General features: G+C 40.2%; 1 protein-coding gene across 3 annotated transcripts in view; it reads right to left on the bottom strand.

The window, feature by feature from the left end:
• The window catches only part of SPMAP2L (sperm microtubule associated protein 2 like), a 48,256-nt gene extending 28,558 nt beyond the window's left edge, over window positions 1–19,698 (bottom strand). For 2 of the 3 annotated variants that reach the window (XM_077848130.1, XM_077848131.1), the window contains exons 1-2: window positions 18,798–19,410; window positions 5,544–5,574 (exon numbers count right to left, since the gene is read on the bottom strand). In XM_077848130.1, the coding sequence (XP_077704256.1) occupies window positions 5,544–5,574; window positions 18,798–19,407 (641 nt within the window). In that variant the 5' untranslated portion in view covers window positions 19,408–19,410. Of the gene's footprint in view, window positions 1–5,543; window positions 5,575–18,797; window positions 19,411–19,565 lie in introns of those variants that run through there. The other variant, XM_077848132.1, reaches the window with a different exon arrangement.
• Between the last annotated feature and the right edge of the window lie 983 nt (window positions 19,699–20,681).

The raw sequence follows: 20,681 nt of genomic DNA, 5'->3' as shown, positions 1-20,681 counted from the left end.
ATTTTTGCTTTTGTTTCCCTTGCCTCAGAAGACAGATTTAGTAAGAAGTTGTTACAGCTGATGTCAAAGAGGTTACTGCTTGTGTTATCCTCTAGGATTTTGATGGTTTTCTGACCCACAGTTAGGCCTTTAATCCATTTTGAATTTATTTTTGTGTATGATGTAAGAAAGTGGTCCAGTTTTATTCTTCTGCATGTTGCTGTCCAGTTTGCCCGACACCATTTATTGAAGAGATTGTCTTTTTTCCACTGGATATTCTTTCCTGCTTTGTTGAAGATTAGTTGACCACAGAGTTCTGGGTCCACTTCTGGGTTCTCTATTCTGTACCATTGATCTATGTGTCTATTTTTGTTCCAGTACCATATTCTCTTGATCACTACAGCTTTGTAATATAACTTGAAGTCTGTAATTATGATGCTTCCACCTTTGCTTTGCTTTTTCTAGATTGCTTTGGCTATTCGGAATCTTTTGTGTTTCCATATACATTTTAGGATTATTTGTTCTAGCTCTGTGAAAAATGCTGGTGGTATTTTGATAGAGATTGCATTAAATTTGTAATTGCTTTAGGTAGTATAGACATTTTAACAATATTTGTTCTTCCAATCCATGAGCATGAAATCTTTTTCCTTTTCCTTGAGTCATCTTCAATTTCTTTCACAAGTGTTTTATCGTTTGCAGAGTACAGACTTTTACCTGTTTGGTTAGGTTTATTGCTAGGTATCTTATGGTTTTCAGTGCAATTGTGGGATCAATTCCTTGATTTTTCTTTCTGCTGCTTCATTATTGGTGTATAGAAATGCAATAGATTTCTGTATGTTGATTTTATATCCTATAACTTTGCTGAATTCATATATTGGTTCTAGCAGTTCTTTGGTGGAGTCTTTCAGGTTTTCTACCTGGGTATCATATCATCTGCAAATAGTGAAAAGTTTGACTTCTTCCTTGCTGATCTGGATGTCTTTTCTTTTTGATATCTGATTGCTGAGGCTAGGACTTCCAGTACCATGTTAAATACCAGTGTTGAGAATTAACATCCCAGTCCTCTTCCTGACTGTGGATCTTACATTAATGTGGTGTATCATGTTGATTGATTTGTGAATATTAAACTACCCTTGAAGCCCAGGAATAAATCCCACTTGATTGTGGTGAACGAATCTTTTAATGTGCTGTTGGATTCCATTTGCTAGTATATTATTGGGAATTTTTGCATCCATGTTCATCAGGGATATCAGCCTGTAGTTCTCTTTTTTAGTGGGGTCCTTGCTTTAAAATAAGCTCTGGCCTTGGTGTCAGGTAGGATTCAGGTCTGACACAGCATGGGGCAAATCCTTATGTAAAAGACATGGCTTCCCTAATTAAATAGCAACTGATACCTCATGAAGCTCCTTTGAGAAAAGTGGGAGGAGGCAAGTAGGATAAAATCCTTCAATCAGATTATTTATTTATGTTCCTCTGTCTAATGCATTTGCTCTGCTTCAGCCTTTAGGCTACAACTTACTTGCCCCTTAATGCCGTGCCTTAGCTAAGCTAGGGGAGTAATGTAAGTAGAGATTCTATGTACACAAGCCAGGCCACGGTGTTAACAGAGGGACAGGTCCCCTGAGGACAGTGTGGTGCTGGTAGCAACCAATATTGGGGATGTGGACCCTAGGTCCAACAATTCTGCTCATCTAAGAAATGATTATCCCAGCAACAACACTGGAGATTCTGGGTTTTTATTATTTTAAAATGAAGAGCCATTTTCTTATATTTGGGCAAGTTACTTAATTCTCTGAGTTTTAAGGAGTATGGGGTGGGGAAAGGGTTGCAATTTTAAGTAGAGTGGTCAAAGAAGGCATTGCTGGTCAGGTTATATTTGAACAATGACTAGCTATACAGATTTTTCAAGGGAAGATCTTTCCATTCCAATGATTAATTAGAAGAGCAAAGGCCCTGGGACAGAAGTGTGCCCCAGAAAAATAACAGGAGGCCAGAGTGTTTAGCCTCATCTATAAACGAAAATAACTCTAACCATCTCAAACGGTTGCATGCCTACCAACTTCTAACCAGGGAGTGGGTATTCAATAAATGTTAGTTCCGTTTTCTTTTCCCACCCACAACACCTAGTATGACACCTTGTATGTAGTAAAAGCTCAGCAAATGCTAACTGATATGAATTGAATTGGTATTTAATTGTTTAAAATATAAACTTAGGGGCACCTGGGTGGTTCAGTCACATGAGCTTCTGACACTTGGTTTGGCTCAGGTTATGATCTAATGGGTCAGGAGATTGAGTCCTGTGTAGTGCTCCATGCTGAGGGGAATCTACTTCAAGATTATCTCCCTCTGTCCGCGCCCCATGTGTGCAGGTGTGCAGACACAGGTACTCTCTCTAAAATAAATAAATCTTTAAAAACTAAATAAAATAAAATAAAATCTTAGTTTAAGTGTCTTATAAAGGAAAATCATGGAATTATTGGTAATCCTTTATCACTTGAATAGGTTTCTAGATAAAATACAGGTTTAAAATTACTAAGAGAGGTACCTCACCTCCATGCTCCTTTTTCCCCAATGTCTAATACTCTGGAGTCTTCTAATTTCCCCTTTTACTATTGCAGTTAACCTATCTGCGTTTTGTCCCTCAGGACTCTGCTGGCTGCTTAATTCACAAGTTCCCAGCCCGAAGTTCTCAAACTCTTAAGGGATCAACGAAGAAAATACTGGGAGTCCACAACCTTTAGAATATTTCAAAAGGTCAAATGGCATCCACATTCAGGCTGTAGAGGCTACCCCAAATACCAACTTTGTTTCTGAATTATATGATCTCTATGTGACTTCATACTGATAAGAAACTCTGATTAATACATAGATCTACCTTTAATTTTTAAAAAATGAAAAAAAAAAAGAACAAATGTCATTTGTTTTGTGAACAACAACAACAAAATCTTTCAAAACATGAGATTGTGGTTGTGGGTAGAGATATCAAAATATTTTTTGGTGGTAAAATATTTGGGATCAGTCACATAATTGATATGATGCAACCCCCAAGTTATGCCTGTTAATATCTAGAAATAATGAAGATATTGTTCACCGGCAAAACAAAACAAAACAACCCACCTACATCCTTATTCAATAGAAGAAGGGCTTCATCATGTAAGCACCACATGAGCCCTGCCGAGAGAGCCTGAGCCAGCTTTCTGGGGAGGATGGCTATGTGGAGGAAAAAGAAAGCCAGAGCTACGGACAAAACATCTTATATACATTAATCTTTTAAAACAAGGGAACTTCTGGCTTCTGTCATCACTTCCAAGCCAACGTTTTCCTTGCTACATTTTCTTCACTGGGTAAATGTTTTTTTAATATATCATTTTATAAACCAATGACAGTTTCTTAGTTATTTCCTGTAGACACTTTATTTGGGTTGTTATTTCAGTTGGAAATAATCTCATTAACATTTGCTAATTCTGTGTGGAAGTCTGACTAACACCTGTCCTCTTAACTCACATCTTGTACATTATGTCACCACAGCTACATCTCCATTCTATCCCTTTGTCTTAACACAGTCTTCCCCCTTCTTTCAAGCCTTGCATTACCTCACAATGTGTAGTCATGGTCCTATGCAGAAACAAAAGAATGTGGCTGAAGGATTTTCACTCTTGAAAGCACATTTTTTTTAAAAATGAGGATTACATTGTTCTCCCATGGGTTCATTGATTATTAGTCTCCTATAGTTCACCAATAGCTCAGAAAGTTTTTAAAATCCTTACCTTGGATGCAGAACAATAAATATACCTTCATATAGCAATAATTTGGAAACAATTGCATGTCTGAACTGATGGGGGAAAACAAACAATTCTCTCCTTCAGTCACAATGCTCTTTTGCATATAACTATGTTGTTTATATTCAGAAAATATTTTCTTTCATAACAATCAGGCACAGCATATTTTTTTAATGAGAATTTTTTGACGATGGGGACAGGGATAAATAATAGATAGCACAGTTTCCTCATCGAATCAAGCCAAATTAACCAGCCAAACAAGAGCAAGGGTGCAAAGAAGAGCAAAAATATTTTCTTAAAAACCATTCTCTTCACAGTCTTTTCTTAAAGTATAAAAGCGTATTGGGTATAAGCTATTTCACTGTCTATTTAGCCATGGGAGAGTTTGCTCACCCAGCATACATTTATTTGAAGTGATGTGGTATTTTAAGCGGGTACTTGGTAATACTCAGTAAATGTTAGTTCTACCAATTCTCAGCCACCACACAACCCTGGGAAAGTGTCATGATTTCCCTGAATTTCATTTTTTTCTCAGTAAAATCTCGTTGATTATATCTGCCCTATCAACTCCTCAGGAGTCTTATAAGAGAAAAGAAAATTTTTTTGACTGCAAAGTATTACATAAAGATAAGGTGGTAGTATTTAAGGGGAGGTGGGTGGGGGTGACTGGGTGACTGGCACTGAGGTGGGCACTTGACAGGATGAGCACTGGGTGTTATTCTATATGTTGGCAAATTGAACACCAATAAAAAATAAATTTATATTTAAAAAAAAAGGTGGTAGTATTTACTGCCTGAAAGCGTTGAGGGGAAAACAAAAAAACTAGAAAGAGTAGCAAATAAGAAATCCAAAAAACTCTAGCCTGGTGGCTCAGTCAGTTGAGCACTGGATTCTTGGTTTCGGCTCAGGTAACAATCTCATGGTCTTTGGATTAAGGCCAGTATGGGGTTCCAAGCTCAGCAGGGAGTTTGCTTGAGATTCTCTCTCTCTCCTTCTGTCCCTCCCCACCACTCACTCTCTCTCTCCCTCTCTCTCAAATAAATATATCTTTCAAAATGAGAAAGAGATCTCTCCCTATCTCAAGGATAGGGAAAATTAACCAAAAAAAAAAAGTCCAAAAAACTCTAAATAATAGCAATAAACACAAATGTTAAATAGTAACAATAAATATGAATGATTTAACCTTTTATTAAAAGAATGTATACAAATAAAATTATTATTATTTACTTCCCATCTATATGAGCCATTGATATTAATCTTTGGTATTTCTGTTTAATGATTCTACTCTGTTACTTCTTCTAACTCTATCTTAGCCAAACAAAGAGAAAGAAACAATTTTCTATTTTGTGTACTGTATATACAGTTCTTTTTTCCATAGAGACCACTTTCTTGAAATTTCATTAGCTACTGTACTTGAAATAGAGATGAGGGGAGATTGGGATATATTGACCTGGAGTTTCACACAATCTGTGACATGAGATTGTCAACACAGCATCCCAAATCCCTTAAAGGTTCAGACCTAGCATGTAGCATACACCTAGTATTTAACAAATAAATAAAACACTGAGTGAATCTAAGGAGAGTTCTAAATCTCAATCTTCTTCCCCCATCTCACTTCTTAGTCACTTTATTTCTCGTTTCCTATTTACGTAGGAACTGCCATTAGAAAACAGCTTTATGACCAAGGAACCCCCACGATAGGCTTTCCTTTCAGATGCCCCAGATTGAATCTACCCCATCAGCTAGTTAGAGCCTGGGAGAATAGTATTTTATCTATAGTCTTACCATTTTGTTGTAATGCCATAGGGAAAAGGATCTATAAAAAGAAAAGTAAAAGCAAACATTAGATTCAATAAGAATCAAAGATATAATGAAGATTGAATCACAAATCAATATAAAAAGAGACTGAAAAATAACTATCTAGGGGAATGGCTAAATTACATATGTCACATCATGTACCAAAATAAATCACAGGTATATCGAGGAGTTAAATATTTTTTAATTAAATTAAAAGAAAAATAAGAAAATACCTACTTAAATATATTTTAGTCTGACTTAAAGGTGACAAAAGATATACAGGAAAAATATAAATAGATTAAAAGATTTAAAGCTTAAAACCTCTATGTGCCCAAAATTAAAACTTGAAGAGGAAATGAAAATATCTGGCAACAAACATGACAAAGGGTTAATAGTCTTAATACTTGAAGATTATAAAAGCATAGATGAATAAGAAAAACACCAAGGTATGTGTCAAAAGTTAAAAGGACAAAGGACAGAAACTGAATTCATATATGAAGATATAGAGACTTATAAAAATACATGCATATATAAATTAAAGGAAAAATTTGCGCTTGCTTATAATCAAAACTAATGTAAGTAAAGAACGACTTTTTTAAAAAAATAAAATTAGCAAAAATATTTTGCAGAGGACAATGAAATTAGACAGGTAAGATAAAATGAGTACTCTTGTGTACTGCTGGTGGAAATCTAAACTGGTACGCCTTTTGAAAAATAATTTGGCAGTAGAAATCAGCAAGGCTTAGATTCCCTAATCTAATTCTACTTGTAGAAATGTACCCCAAAGAAATTATTCCAAGCATAGGCAAAAATATAGGCACAAAAATGTTCATTGCAGTATCAATGGGAAATTGGATATACCTGAAATGTCCAAAACAGAAGAAATGATTAAGCAAATTAAAAATCATGTTTTGGGGGTGCCTGGGTGGCTCAATCAGTTGAGCATCTGACTTCAGCTCTGATCATGATCTCAGGGTCCTGGGATCCAGCCCTGTGTCAGGCTTCCCACTCAGTGTCCCTGCTCATGTACGTGCTCCCTCTCTCAAATAAATAAATGAAATCTTTAAAAAAAAAATCATGTTTCAAGGTGTCTGGGTGGCTCAGTCAGCGAGGTGTCCATCTCTTAATCTTGGCTCAGGTCTTAATCTCAGGATTGTGAGTTCAGGCCCCCCATGGACTCCACACTGGATGTGGAGCCTGCATAAAAAAAAAATCATGTTTAGTTTCTTTGCTAAATGTGGGAAAATGCAGGAGATCATACAAACCATGTTATGAAAAGGCCTATTAAAATAGACCTCATAAGAACAGATTGATTCAGGTTTTTCTTGAGAGTTTTTAATCACATCTGAGAGTTCTGAAGTACCATTTCCTACCCTCTGAAGTATTTTGGGTAAAGGAAAGTGGGTGTGTTCTGGCATCAGACAGACATGGCTCAAACCCCAGTTCTGTTACTCAGCCATACCACCTTGGGCAAACTGCTTAACTTCTCTGAGACTCAGTTTCCCTTCTCAGATAGGAGGGTAATAGGTATGTCTGTATAAAGATTAGTGACATATATATAAAGTACCCTGCATATAGTAGATGAATGATAATCAGAATTATTAGTACAACTTTTAATGTATCAACGTGGGAGCAATGCACGAAACACAGCAACCCAGTATTGATTGTGTTTCTACTCCGTGCAGCATGGAGCATATCTCTCCAGCATTGAGAGAACAAAAATGAGTAAGACATATTCACTTCTCAAGGAATTTATAGCATAGTAGGAGATAGGTTACAAAGTTAAAAAAAAAAAAAGTAGCAAATGGAATTTTTGAATTGGGATATTTTCTATTACTCTACTTTTTAAAAAGATGGATTTTAGAGACAGAGAGAACATGAGTGGGTGGAGGGGCAGAGAGAGAGAGAGAGAGAAGCAGACTCACTGCTGAGCACAGAGCCCAATGTGGAGCCCTATATGGAGCCTGATCTCATGACCCTAAGATCATGACCTGGGCTGAAATCAAGAGTTGGATGCCCAACTGACTGGGCCACCCAGGCGCCCCATCTATTACTCTACTTTTTAAGGCTAAACTGACTCAGACCCATGGAAGAGTGGGGAGTAGGCTACAAATAAGCCCCTTGTGCCCAGCATGCCATCACCCATGACAGATGAAGCACTTATTCTGTGGACTTTTCATGTATCACCAAGCTTGGTTCCCAGTCTTGTATACACAGGTCAGAAAGTCAGTATAATATTGAACCAATCCTAAAAACACTTCTACAAATACTGATAATATGAATGAATAACACTTTTCCTATTGCCCTTTCATGGTAGTTTCTGCCACAAGTAGGGCTTGCACTCTTTTTTTTTTTTTTTTTTAAGAGAGGGAGAAGGGAGAAGTCAAAGGGAGAGAGAGAGAGAGAATCTTAAGCAGGCTCCATCTCATGATCCTGAGATCATGACCTGAGCCAAAATCAAGAGCCAGACATTTAACATACTGAACCACCTAGGCAGCCCTTGCACTCTTTTATTTTAGAAATGCTTTTGATGTTATCTTACCAATTGGTGGGATAGAATAGTTCTCAGGTGGCTATTGTTAGCTAATGTCCCAAGCAAAGCACGGTTACAATGGTTTCCAAACTTGTCTGCACATTAGAATCACCTGTGGATCTTTTAAAAAAAATTATGGGGCCCAGGTCACACCTTAGGCCAATTAAATCCACACTCTTTGGAGGTGGAACACGGGCATTGGTATTTTTCAAAGCAGACAAGTTTGGGCTCTACCACAATATTATTTAATGGGTAAGACTTCTAGCTCTGGAATCAGGCTGAAACCAAATCCTGGCTGTAACCAGGAGAGAGAGGAAAAGCATTTCAGGCAGAGGAGAGGGCAAGTGTAAAGGCCCTGAAGTGAAATCAAGCAAAAGACAAAGGAAAACAGTTGGTCAGGGTGGCTGGAGGGAAGGGAACAAGGGAGAAGGCAACAGGATTTATGATTGGGCCAGATCCCATTGAACCCAGGAGGAGTTTGACTTTTATTTAAAGGCTACCAGGAGGAAGCCCTTAAAGAATTTTCAGCATAATGATGAACACCAGCTCCCTCTAAGAGATAATCAGAATGTTTTGGCTACAGTAAACCCTATAAATGTATTTTATTCTGTAGCACACAAGCCACATCACTCAGGTTGCCACCTACAGCTAAAAAAAAAAAAAAAAAAAAAAAAAAAAAGGTCGGGCGGGGGGTGGGGGTGGCGGGGCGGGGGGTGATGATCCAAGCCATTTGATGGAGAAGGCTGCCATCTGCTGGGAGAGAGCATGATTAAACCTGTTCTTCCCTGATGGCAGTGATGAGCATTGTTCACTGGGAGTCCCCCTGCAAGCACACGTAAAGCGTTTTATTTTGTAACATGACAAGGATGAAATGTCCAAGTATAACTGTTCTCCACTTCGCCCTTTACCCTGACTCCTCAGAAGCCCATGTTTAAGATGTTCAGCCTCTAGTCCTGGATTGTACTAAATGGGGTACCACTGAGCTACAAAGAAAAGGCAGGGAGCAGTTCTCAGAATAGCTCTAGAAGCACAAGAAGGGAGGGTAAGAGAGAGGCAAGCTGGGGCTTGAGAGAAATAGGAAAGGTATTTTTGGAGATTAGCAGTCATGGGGATTGGGACTTAGCAAGAGCATTTCCTCAAGAGCATTTTTAGCAGGTTTTGCTCTGTTAGATGGTATAGTTCCCTGTAGGATACTTCAGTAAAATCTACTTTAAGCCTTTTTGAAGTAAAATTTGTGCTTGTTGTATGTGCACTGTTGTTTTGGAGATTGGTCATGAAGCAGTCTATTTCTATATTGGGTATGATATGTAAACAAACAGTGAGATGTTTTTTGATATGATGTAATAATGTGTGTATGTGTAATAATGTGATCCATTACTACTGTTCATTCTTCTTGTTCCTCTCCTAGGCATGCCTCCCTTGCAATGTGCTCCTCACTGCCTTAGCTCAGGGTCATCGGTCAAGAGATAGAAGAGCATGGGAAATGGTTTTGCTTGAGGTTGAGAAGGTAGAGGCATAAAAAGGACAAGTCCCGCTCAATTGGTTAAATAACAACAACAACAGAAATCAGGGACTTCTGTGCAAACTAGAGCTCAAAACCATTACATCCTCAAGCTAACTATTAAGCTGTGCCTCTTCTCACACCTACACTCTTGTGACCCTTTTTCTCAAGTTTCAAATCTATTTTTCATGTTTCTTTTTAGCCGATTTCATCTATGTGAAGACAGCACTGGCAGCTTGGATAGACAACTGCTAAGAAAGCTGGGTTTATAACTCTCACCCAACATCAGGATGAATTCTTACCAGATCAAAGATTTAAATGTTTTTTAAAAATTATAAAAGAAAATACAAAAGTAATTCTTTCAAAACCTAGAAGTGGAAGAAGGCCTTTCTAATTATGATTTCATAGAAGAATCCATAAAAAAACAATTGAGATAAATTTTACTATAAAAATATTTTTGTGGCAAAACAAAATGAAGCAAAAACAAGCAAAGACAAGGAGACCACCCACAAAACAGAAAAAAAAAAAAAAAAAAAACAGGTCAAACATATCCCAAAGGGCTAATCTCCTTGTAAGTAAAAAAATACCTAGCAAATCAAAAGGAAAATAGAAAAGGAGATGAAAAAATAAAAATCTAAAAAGATGTTTAATGTCATTAATAAGATAAATGCAAATTAAAAGTTAATGACATACTAGTTTTTCATCAATTAGATTTTCAAAAAGCCAGAAGTTCAACTATACACTATAATAATGAGGCTGTGAGAACAGACATTTCCATTGCCACTTTCATTGGGAGTACAAAATGCATCAACTTCCAAAGAAGTTAAATAGAAAGCCATTTTGTTAAATCAAAGTTCTAGATGTGTTTGCCCTCCAGTATCCCACGTCTGGAAATTTATTCCACAGATATAGCTGTATGACATGTACTAAATGACACCATGTACAGGTTTATCTATTACAGCATTGCTTGTAGCAGCAATGAAAGCAAATGAGGTGTTAAACTAGTAGCAGCACAATTATGTAATAAAACATGAGGCATCTGCTTTTAAAAAAAATGAGGAAACCCTTTATGCAGTTATATGAGAAGATATACCATCAAGTGAAGAATGAAGAGAAGTATAGCATGTGCTACTCTTTCTTAAGAGGAAGACACACATAAGCTTGTGTAGTATTTTCTCGTATTTATATAAAGATGCATAAAAATGAATAAAAGTGGTTACTTGTAAAAGGGAAAGAGGGGACAGGGTGGGAAGGTGACATTTCTTTGTAGTCTTTTAAGATTGTTTTGGTTTTTTAATCATGTAAATGTCTTAAAGATTTCAAAAAAGTTTTAACTTTAAAAAAGTTTACTCAATATAATTTCCCTCCATACTCCCACACTTGCCTGAGAGTCTTTCTTTTAAATCACTTCCCTAATCCCTTACAAATAAATCCAAATTAAGGGGCACCAGGGTGGCTCAGTCAGTTAAGCACATCTTGATCTCAGCCCAGGTCTTGATCTAAGGGTCATGAATTCAAGCCCTGCATTGGGCTCCACACTGGGCGTGGAGCCCAATCAAGCAAGCAATCAATTGATAAAATCCGAATTAAGTACTCTGAGCTCTGTATATTTTAGATTAAATATTTAATCTCTATTTCATCCTATTTTAGTTAAGTGATTAAATTATTACTTTGGTCCTACTTTTTTCTGAGCCTTTCTTCTCCATTAAAAATAGAGGTTACTATTGCCATTCGACTCAGAAAAATGATGCGACTGTCCTGTGGGATACTCCAATCCACTTTACTTTGTACGCTCTATGGATATGTTATTGTTAGGGATGTATTCAGCCTCCCAACCACACTGACAGTCCTTTAAGGATGGGATCCTTGTCTTACTCATCTATGGTTCATAGTCTACACCCAGAACATAGTAAGTGCTCAATAAATTTTAACAGCGACACCAATGATTAGGTGATGATACATTAGTAAGGAGATAGATGATAGGCTCCATTCTCTAAGTTTTAAAACTATGCACACAACCTGACCACCATGTCTCAGTCATCTTTACAGCCCCACAAGACACAATGAGTGCCTTAGTAGATGCTCAGCAAATGTTTGTTGGATAAAGGAATCTTACTAAGTGAACAGAAGCATGGTGACATGCTGACTAAATATTTCCCAATATTTACATTATTTTATGTAAATATTATATAAATATGCTGGCTGCGTATTAAGCTTTACTAGGGGAAGTAATGTAAAGATAGGATTTTTAACAAGGAAAATACAAAATCTAGAAAATAAATTGAGAAGATAAGTTTTTAAAAAAAGATTTTATTTATTCATAGAGACAGAGAGAGAGAGAGAGAGAGGCAGAGACACAGGCAGAGGGAGAAGCAGGCTCCATACAGGAAGCCTGATGCGGGACTCCATCCTGGGTCCCCAGGATCACACCCCAGTCTGTAGGCGGCGCTAAACCGCTGCGCCACCAGGGCTGCCCAGATAAGAAGCTTTAAGTAGTATTCTTTAAAGCAGAGTCTGAGAACTTTTGAGAGAGTCTCATCATCAAGCTACTTCGGCGGCGGGGGGGGGGGGGGGGGGGGGCGGGGGGGGGCAGGGGGGTACTTTAGGCATCATGGACAGGGAAGGGTCCCTAAGATCTGGGCTTTCCCACCTTTTAAAAATGTGGACTGGCAGCAAAAAACAAATACCATATTTCACTCCTATGTGGAATTTGAGAAACAAAACAAATGAACATGGAGTGGAGAGAGAGAGGAAAACCATAAAACAGACTCTTAGCTATAAAGAACAAACTGGAGGGGAGGTGGGCAGGAGACAAGTTAAATAGGTGATAGGGATTAAGGAGAGCACTTGTGATGAGCACCTGGTGTATGTATGTAATAATGAATCACTAAATTCTACACCTGCAACTAATATTACACTGTATGTTAACTAACTGGAGTTTATTTTTTTAAGATTAAAGAAAATTTAAGTAATCTCTACACCCAATGTGGGGCTCAAACTCACAACCCAGAGATCAAGAGTCATATGCTCCACCAACTGAGCCAGCCAGGTTCCCCATAACTAACGAATTTATTTTTTTTTTAAGATTTTATTTATTTATTCATGAGAGACACACAGAGAGAGAGAGAGGCAGAGACACAGGCAGAGGGAGAAGCAGGCTCCATGCAGGGAGCCTGATGTGGGACTCGATCCGGGGTCTTCAGGATCACGCCCTGGGCCAAAGGCGGCGCTAAGCCGCTGAGCCACCGGGCTGCCCTAACGAATTTAAATAAAAACTTGGAAAGATGATAGATATTTAAAAAGAAAAAACAAAACAAAATTAAATAAAAATCTAGACTGTGACCTGAATAGGAATTAATCACGAGACAATCCCAGAAAATAATAAGCATCTAAGGAGAGGAAACCACAAACACGGGTTGTGAAGCAGGGGCAAGTAGGAGATTGGCCTTTTAGAGAACAGAAAGAAGCCAGTACGATGGGGACAGAGTAAGCAGGAGGGAGTGGAAGGGAGTGAGGTCAGAGGGCCCATGGAACTTTAGAGGCCTCTGCAAAGGTTTGGTTTATCCTAAGAGGAATGGGAAGCCACAGGCAAGATTAAATATTAAGGGTGGCATCCTTACTTTATGAAATAGTGTCCAGTTTGATCAAGCCAAAGAAAAACTACTATTTCTCCCTGACTCCTCTTCCTTCACCTTCAAATGAAATGCATCCAATGCAAGCTATTAGTTTTTCTATCTCCTGAATTTATTTATTTCCATTGCTACGCCCTCATCCCAATTATGGCCATTTCTCACCTGGATTTCTACATGAGCTGCTCAAGTAGTCTCCCTGCTTCTACCCTTGTTTCCCCTGTAATCTGTTTGCTATTTTCTGGAAACATTCAGTTGGAGGAGGGAGGGAGGAACAAGACTGGGAGAAAAAAAAATCAAGACTTCTATATCAAAGTATATTATATTTGTGATGCCTATGATATATATCCAAACGGAGATGTCCAGTACGCAGTTCAATACATGAGTGTGGGACTCAGGAAAGAGAGTAGGGCTGGAATATATAAATTTAGGAGGCAGCAGTATAGACATGCTATTTAAAGCCATAAGTGTACATATCACAGCCTGGGAGGGAAAAGGAAGGAAAAAAAAAAGAAATGAAAATGGGTCAGGTTGGAGGTCTTTAGAGTTCAGGAAAATAGGGAGGGCTCAGCAAATGAGCCCAAGAGCAAGCAGTCACATAGGTGATAAAATGGAGGATTGTGGTGTCACAGAGGCCAAGAGAAAGACATATATGTTTCAAGAAGGGTGTGGTCAATTGTATTAAATGCTGCCCACTGGTCAAATAAGATAATACTAACATCACTACTAATAATGGCTAACATCTACTAAATACTAGTACCACAATCTGCTCTAAATGCTTTATAGATATTAACTCAATTTTCTTAACAACCCTAAGGATAGAGAAGGAATCACTGGACTTGGTGATACAGAGGCTGAATGAAGAAATCTTTCATTCAACAATAATTGCTAAGTCCAAACTTGCTCTAGGCACTTCTTGAGGCACTGAGGATGAAACAGTAGCTAAGACAAAGGTTTTGCCCTCTGAGAGCTTAATATAAACAGCAAATAAATAGACACAAAGTATTGTACAGTCAATAAGACAAGTACTTGAAAGCAAATAAGCAGGCCAAAGAGTTCTTTTTGACAGAGTGATCTCTTCATAAGATGATAAACACTTGAGGGAAGTGTGTCCTGGCAGAGGAAAAGTCAAATGAAATGACTGTGAGGTGGGCCTACACGGTTGGAGAACAGAGATGGTGGGATATTTGGTTGGGGAGGCAGGTGGGAGCCAGATCATGTAGGGCCTTGCAGGCCTGCTAAGTACTTTAGATTACAAACTATGTGAGATGAGAAACCCCTCTGGAGAGATGAGAGGAGAGTTGAGTAAAATTTAAGTTCTCAGACCCATGACCACTATATGAACAATAAACTGGGAGTGGGGGAGAGGAATGGGGCAAGAGTGGAACAAAGAGCAAGATGAAAGCTACTGTAGTGGATCAAGGAAGAGATGATAGTGGCTTACAAAGATGATGAAGATGTTAAATGGTCAGTCATGATATATCTCAAAATTGAGGTTTGCCAATGGTTTGGAGGCTGAGTGTAAGAGAAAAACAGGTGTCAAGAATGACTTCAAGGTTTTTGACCCTAGCATTAGATGAATGAGTGGTGGTACCATTTGCAGAAATGAAAACAATGAAGGAAGAGCAAATTTGAGTGTGGAAATAAGAGTTCAGTTATGAATACCTTCAATTTTACATGCCTACTAGATACTCAAGTAGAGATATTAAATAGACAATTGATGATAAAACTCTAGAACTCAAAGGAGAAATTTGAGAAAATAGCAGCATTCAGTTAAATCCATGGAACTGATGACATTGCCCATGTAACAAGGAAAGTTCTAATGAATCTGAGAAAACAGTCATCACTCATTTCAACCTAGAGGCTGAGAAGAGAAGAAGGATCTAGCTAAGAAAACTGAGCTGGGAACAAATGATGAGATAGGATGACGATGAAGGCAAGTAAAGAAGGACTTCCAAGAAAAAGCGAGCATGAATGTGTCAAATGAGTAAGATGAGGATGAAGAATTAACCATTGACTTTGGCAAGGCAGAGGTCATTATGACCTCAACAAAAGCAACTCCATCCAACTAGAGGAGATGAATGTTTACATTGGTTCTAAAGAGAATGAGAAGTGAAGCTATGGAGATAACTGTTTGGAGGAATTTTTCTTTAAGGAGTAACAGAGAAATAGGACTGGTACCTGGAGGGGTACATAGGATTAAGGGAGAGTTGTTTTTTTTTTTTTTTTTATGATGGAAGTTATTGCTGCATGTTCATGTGATGAGTCATCCAACAGAATAAAATGAAGCAAGAGAGAGAGGGAATAATTTTAGAAGAGCTTAAAGTTAGATAGGATGGGATCCAACATACAGATTGAGAGAATGGCATTTAATAGGAATAAAGACAGTTCATCCATTATTAACAGGAGAAAAGGCAACATATATATGTACAGATGCTAGTAATTTAGTAGATTCCATGTTGGAAAATGAATTGACAGGGGAAATGTAGTATGTTTGCCAAGCAGCATTAAGAGCCCACTTGAATTTCAAGATCATTAATTTAAAATCAGTCAGCAGAGTTGTTTGTTTTTCTCATCATTGTTTTTCAAGTGAAGGCAAGAACTGGACTTAACTGGCAAGAATGGTAGAGGAGGAAGCAAGGGAAGTAAGGATATTTGCAAGGGAGTGATTCCATTAGCAGACCGTGGACTATCAAGTAAATAAAGGGAGACAGAGAACAAAGGTAGTGATATAGGGGCACTTGAGTGTCTCAGTCAGTTAAGGGTCTTGCCTTCAGTTCAGATCATTATCCCAGTGCCCTGGAAAGAGCCCTGCATTGGGCTCCCTGTTCAGCGGGGTATCTGTTTTTCCCTCTCCCTCTACTCCTTCCTTCTGCTCTCTCTCACTCTCAAATAAATAATTTTTTAAAAAAAAAGGTAATGATATATAATGAAAGGTTAATAACCTCAGTAGGTTAGAGGTCCTTTTGATGCTGAAGAATTGATAAAGGGGGTACAAGGGGGAATGGGTGAGCCTGAAAGATATGACATGGTTAGAGATTAGAGTGCTTGATATAGAAATTTTGGAAATGGTACAGCAATTGACATTACAAAGGTTAGAGAAGTAAATGCCTAAGATGGGGTGAAGGATGCCATTATTCAAAGTGAGGAGGTCAAAGAACCGGGAAGCCAAGTGAATCATCCAATGGATACTGAAATCCCCATGCATGGTAACAGAGTTGGCAGTAGACAGAAAGGCAGTAAATTATAGGAGTTTCAGTGGAGTGGAGGGAAAAGAAGCCTAACTAGGTGGGTTGAGGAGAGAACAATGAGTGGGAAAATGGAGTCAGTGAGTATAGACAACTTTTTGGACAAGTTCTGCAATGAAAGGAGAACAGAAAAATGATAGCTATGGTGGGAAAAGGAGGGGTCTGAAGAAGGCATGGGGTTAAGGCTTTTCTCAAGATGAAAGGTTCTTGAGTATATGTTCATAGATATATGTGATCATTTATGGGACTGATTTATTAGAAACGGAGAAATTAGGGCACCGGAGTGCCTCAGTGGTTGAGCATCTGCCTTTGGCTCAGGTCGTGATCCTGGAATCCTGGGATTAAATCTCACATTGGGCTCCCCGCAGGGAGCCAGCTTCTCCCTCTGCCTGTTTCTTGCCTCTGTGTGTGTGTGTCTCTCATGAATAAATAAATAAAACCTTGGGAAAAAAAAGAAATGGAAAATTAATTCTGTAGGAGAGAGGGGGGATTATGGCAAGAACAAAATTCTTTGGGAGACAAGAGGAGAATCCAAAGCACAAGTGGAGGATTTTGCTTTTCATAGAGAAAGGCACAATTCTTTGAAATATGGAAAAAGAATCCACAGGTATAGTTTGGGTAAGGCAATAGATTAGTGGTAAGAAAAAAGATAGCTCGTGAGTGGTGGCTTCTATTTGCTCAATAAAGTGTGAGACAAAGTCTTCAGCTGTTTAGGAGTCAAAAGTGTAACATTTAGAGGAGGGAAAAGAGGACAGTCATTTTCTCAGAGATTAAGAGAACTAACTTAAAGTGAGCTTGCTAGGAAGTATCAAGCGACAAATTAAAATGTGTGATCATGAAATTGAAATAAAAGAAACCATATGATTGTGTGATATTGTACAGCAAGAGTCAGCTGCTCAGGTGTAGGCAGAGGATGGATGGTTAAGTTAAACCATCCAGCGTTGGTGTTTTAAAAGCTTGGGGAAGTTTGGTGGATAGCCAAAGAGTCAACAGGGTGATGGAAAATGTAAGTGAGCCACTGACAAACCATAGAACGGAAGCTGATAAAGAGGAGTCAAGGAGAACATGAGATTAAAAGTGGTCAGCTGAGGGACTGGAAGCCTAACGTGGACAAAGAATTGTTTTGAGTAGGGTCATCAATGAAAAGTCGTAAGTGAACCAGTGTACTTAGAGCAAGGGGTGTTTATACCCAAGACCCATTGGCCCTATAAGGTACCTTGTAAACTTGGTGAGGACTGCAAACATTTAGTAAAGTGTACACTTTGAATTCCTGCTCAATTAATATTTTGTTACTACCACTTTAATAATGTAATAGCTAGCATTTATTGGGTGCCACCATGTGCCAAACACTGACAAAGATATCCTCCCTTCAAGGATCTCTCCCTTGAATTAGGGAGAGAGATAATGATGTAATACATCTTAAGTGTTATAATAGAGGTACTGTTCAGTGGCAGCCCAGAGAAAATGCAATGACTGTAGAGAAGAATTAAGAAGAGCTTCAAGGGGCGTCCCTAGACGGCTCAGTGGGTTAAGGGGGTCAGACTCTTCAATTTGGCTGAGGTCATGATCTCCCAGTTGTGAGGTAGAGCCACATATCCGGCTCTGTGCTCAATATGAAGTCTGCTTCAGATTCTCTCTGCCTTTCCCCCACACTCTCACTCTCAAATAAATAAAATTTAAAAAAAGAAAGAAAGAAAAAGCAAGCTTCAAAAAGGAGTTACAGTGGGGGTGCCTGGGTTGGGCCTCTGACTCTTGATTTCAGCTCAGGTCATGATCTCAGGGTGGTGGGATCCAGACTCGTCAGGGCTCCATGCTGGGGGTGAAAGTCTGGTTGAGATTCTCTCCCTCTCCCCTGCTCATTCTAATTAATTAGTTAATCAATCTATCTTTTTAAAAAAGTTACAATGAGGGATCCCTGGGTGGCGCAGCGGTTTGGCGCCTGCCTTTGGCCCAGGGCGCGATCCTGGAGACCCGGGATCGAATCCCACGTCGGGCTCCCGGTGCATGGAGCCTGCTTCTCCCTCTGCCTGTGTCTCTGCCTCTCTCTCTCTCTCTGTGACTATCATAAATAAATAAAAAATTTAAATAAATAAATAAATAATAAAAAGTTACAATGAATAATCAAAGACAGCTAGGAGGTCATCAGGTAAAGGGAGGAGAGAGTGAAGATATTCAGTTTCACTGTCAGAGTCCCACACGGTCCAAAGATAGATGACTACAAAGCAGCAGGTAAATGACACAAAAATTACCCTTCTTTAAAACAAAGGGAGCTCTTGCATGCACCATTCACATTAGGACCCTCAGTGCCTTGGGAAGGGCCCCGACACCTACCGCTCGGGGAATATCGCAGAACCCGTGGCGGGAACCTGGTCACCAGAGAAGGCGAGACCACCACGGCAGCGCCGGGAAGCAGCTCGGCTCCACTGGGCTTGCGGGACTCGTGGGGAGCCTGGGGCTCTCTGGGTTTACGCGGCTGGCGGGGTGCATGGGGCTCGTAGGCTTTGTGGGACTCCGGGAGCTCATAGGGCTCGTGGGACTGAGAGGCCTTGTGGGGCTTATAGCGCTTGCAGGGCTCATAAGGCTTGTGGGGCTCACAGGGACGGTGCAGTTCAGATGTCTCCTTGGACTCCTCACACTCGTTGTATCGGTCTCCCTGGCTCTGCTTGCGGGCCTCCTCCTCCGGCTCCTCGGGCCCCTCAGACTTGCTGTGCACGTCTAGGAGCCTGAGCACAAAGGGCTTCTGAAGGGGTTCGGAGGCAGTGGATATTTCCGACGTGTCATGCCCATCTGAAAACGCAGATGAGCCTGAAAATTGTTTCTCCATTGACGTCCCAGAAGCTCCCGCTGCGCGCTGCGCCGATCCTCGTGCGGGCCAGGCTCGCTGCGAGCCGTCTGCTGGACCGGGGGCGGGGGGTGCTTGGCTGCGCGCGCCCCGCCCCATAGCCCCGCCCCAAGCCCCGCCCCGCCCCGCCCCGCCCCGCGGCCCCGCCCCCGCGGCCCCGCCCCCGCCCCGAAGCCCCGCCCCCAGCCTCGCTGCGCTTCCTCTGTTGCTAAGGCGACGCGCGCCCGCGGGCGGAGAGAAGCTGGCGGGCCCCTGACCAGCTGCTCCTTCAGCGGAGGGCGAGGACCCCGGAGTGCTTTCCGCTGCGGAGGCCTTGGGGACAACAGCAGTTTCCATTCTAGTTACGGCACCACTGGGACAGCCGTGCCAGGTCCCTGATAGGTTCAGAGGCTCTGTGGCGCGGGTTCTCCACGGGCCTTTGTTTCCCAATCATACTGCGAGGGATAATATTCTAAGGCCTCCGTCACTAAGATTGATTTCCATCAGCTTCTAGTAAATGCACAGCAGTCATAAGGTGCGTGTGCGAGATGGGCGACACCAGTGTGTCATTTGGGCCCAATCTAATATTTTTTAAAAATCTCGAATTTAGATTTTTAAAAAAATTTATTTATTAATGAGAGACAGAGAGAGGCAGAGACACAGGCAGGGGAAGAAGCAGGCTCCTTGCAGGGAGCCTGACATGGGACTCGATTCCAGGTGTCCAGGATCAGGCCCTGGGCCGAAGGCAGGCGCTAAACCGCTGAGCCACCCGGGCTGCCCCTGAATTTAGATTTTTTTAAAAGTTTTCTTCACACGAAGTTCTACACACAGTGACAGACACAGGATTACAAGAATAATTCATCTATATTTCATCAATATTGAATTCATCAATAATTCATCACCTGTGTCTTGTTACAGGGCACACTGTCTACTGAAGTGCGCTGTAAATCATTGTGCTCTATAAGTGATTTTATAAACCCTGTAATTATCTTGTGAACAGCACAACTCTTGGTACCATATGTGTGTGTGTTGAAAACATTAATTTGTTACATGTGATATTTATAAGGATTTTATTTATTCATGAGAGACACAGAGAGAGAGGCAGAGACATAGGCAGAGAGAGAAACAGGCTCCATGCGGGGAGCCCGATGTGGGACTCTATCCCTGGACTCCAGAACTACGCCCTGGGCCAAAGGCAGATGCTTAACCGCTGAGCCATCCAGGGATCCCCCATGTGATATCTTTAAAATACAATATACCAGAACTTTTATAACCTTGTTTTTGACAACCCCTTCCCTCTTCTGTCTTATGGAAATTGGATCATACAGTATTTCAGGATTGTTAGAAACCCCGGATTTCAGCCTCTGCCCTAAAGATCACCAAATAATGACCTT

The sequence above is a fragment of the Canis aureus genome, chromosome 14 (genome assembly GCF_053574225.1).
Source record: "Canis aureus isolate CA01 chromosome 14, VMU_Caureus_v.1.0, whole genome shotgun sequence".
Lineage (NCBI taxonomy): Eukaryota > Metazoa > Chordata > Mammalia > Carnivora > Canidae > Canis > Canis aureus.
The sequence above is the reverse complement of the archived record's forward strand: the minus strand, read 5'-3'. Positions and strand labels throughout refer to the sequence as shown.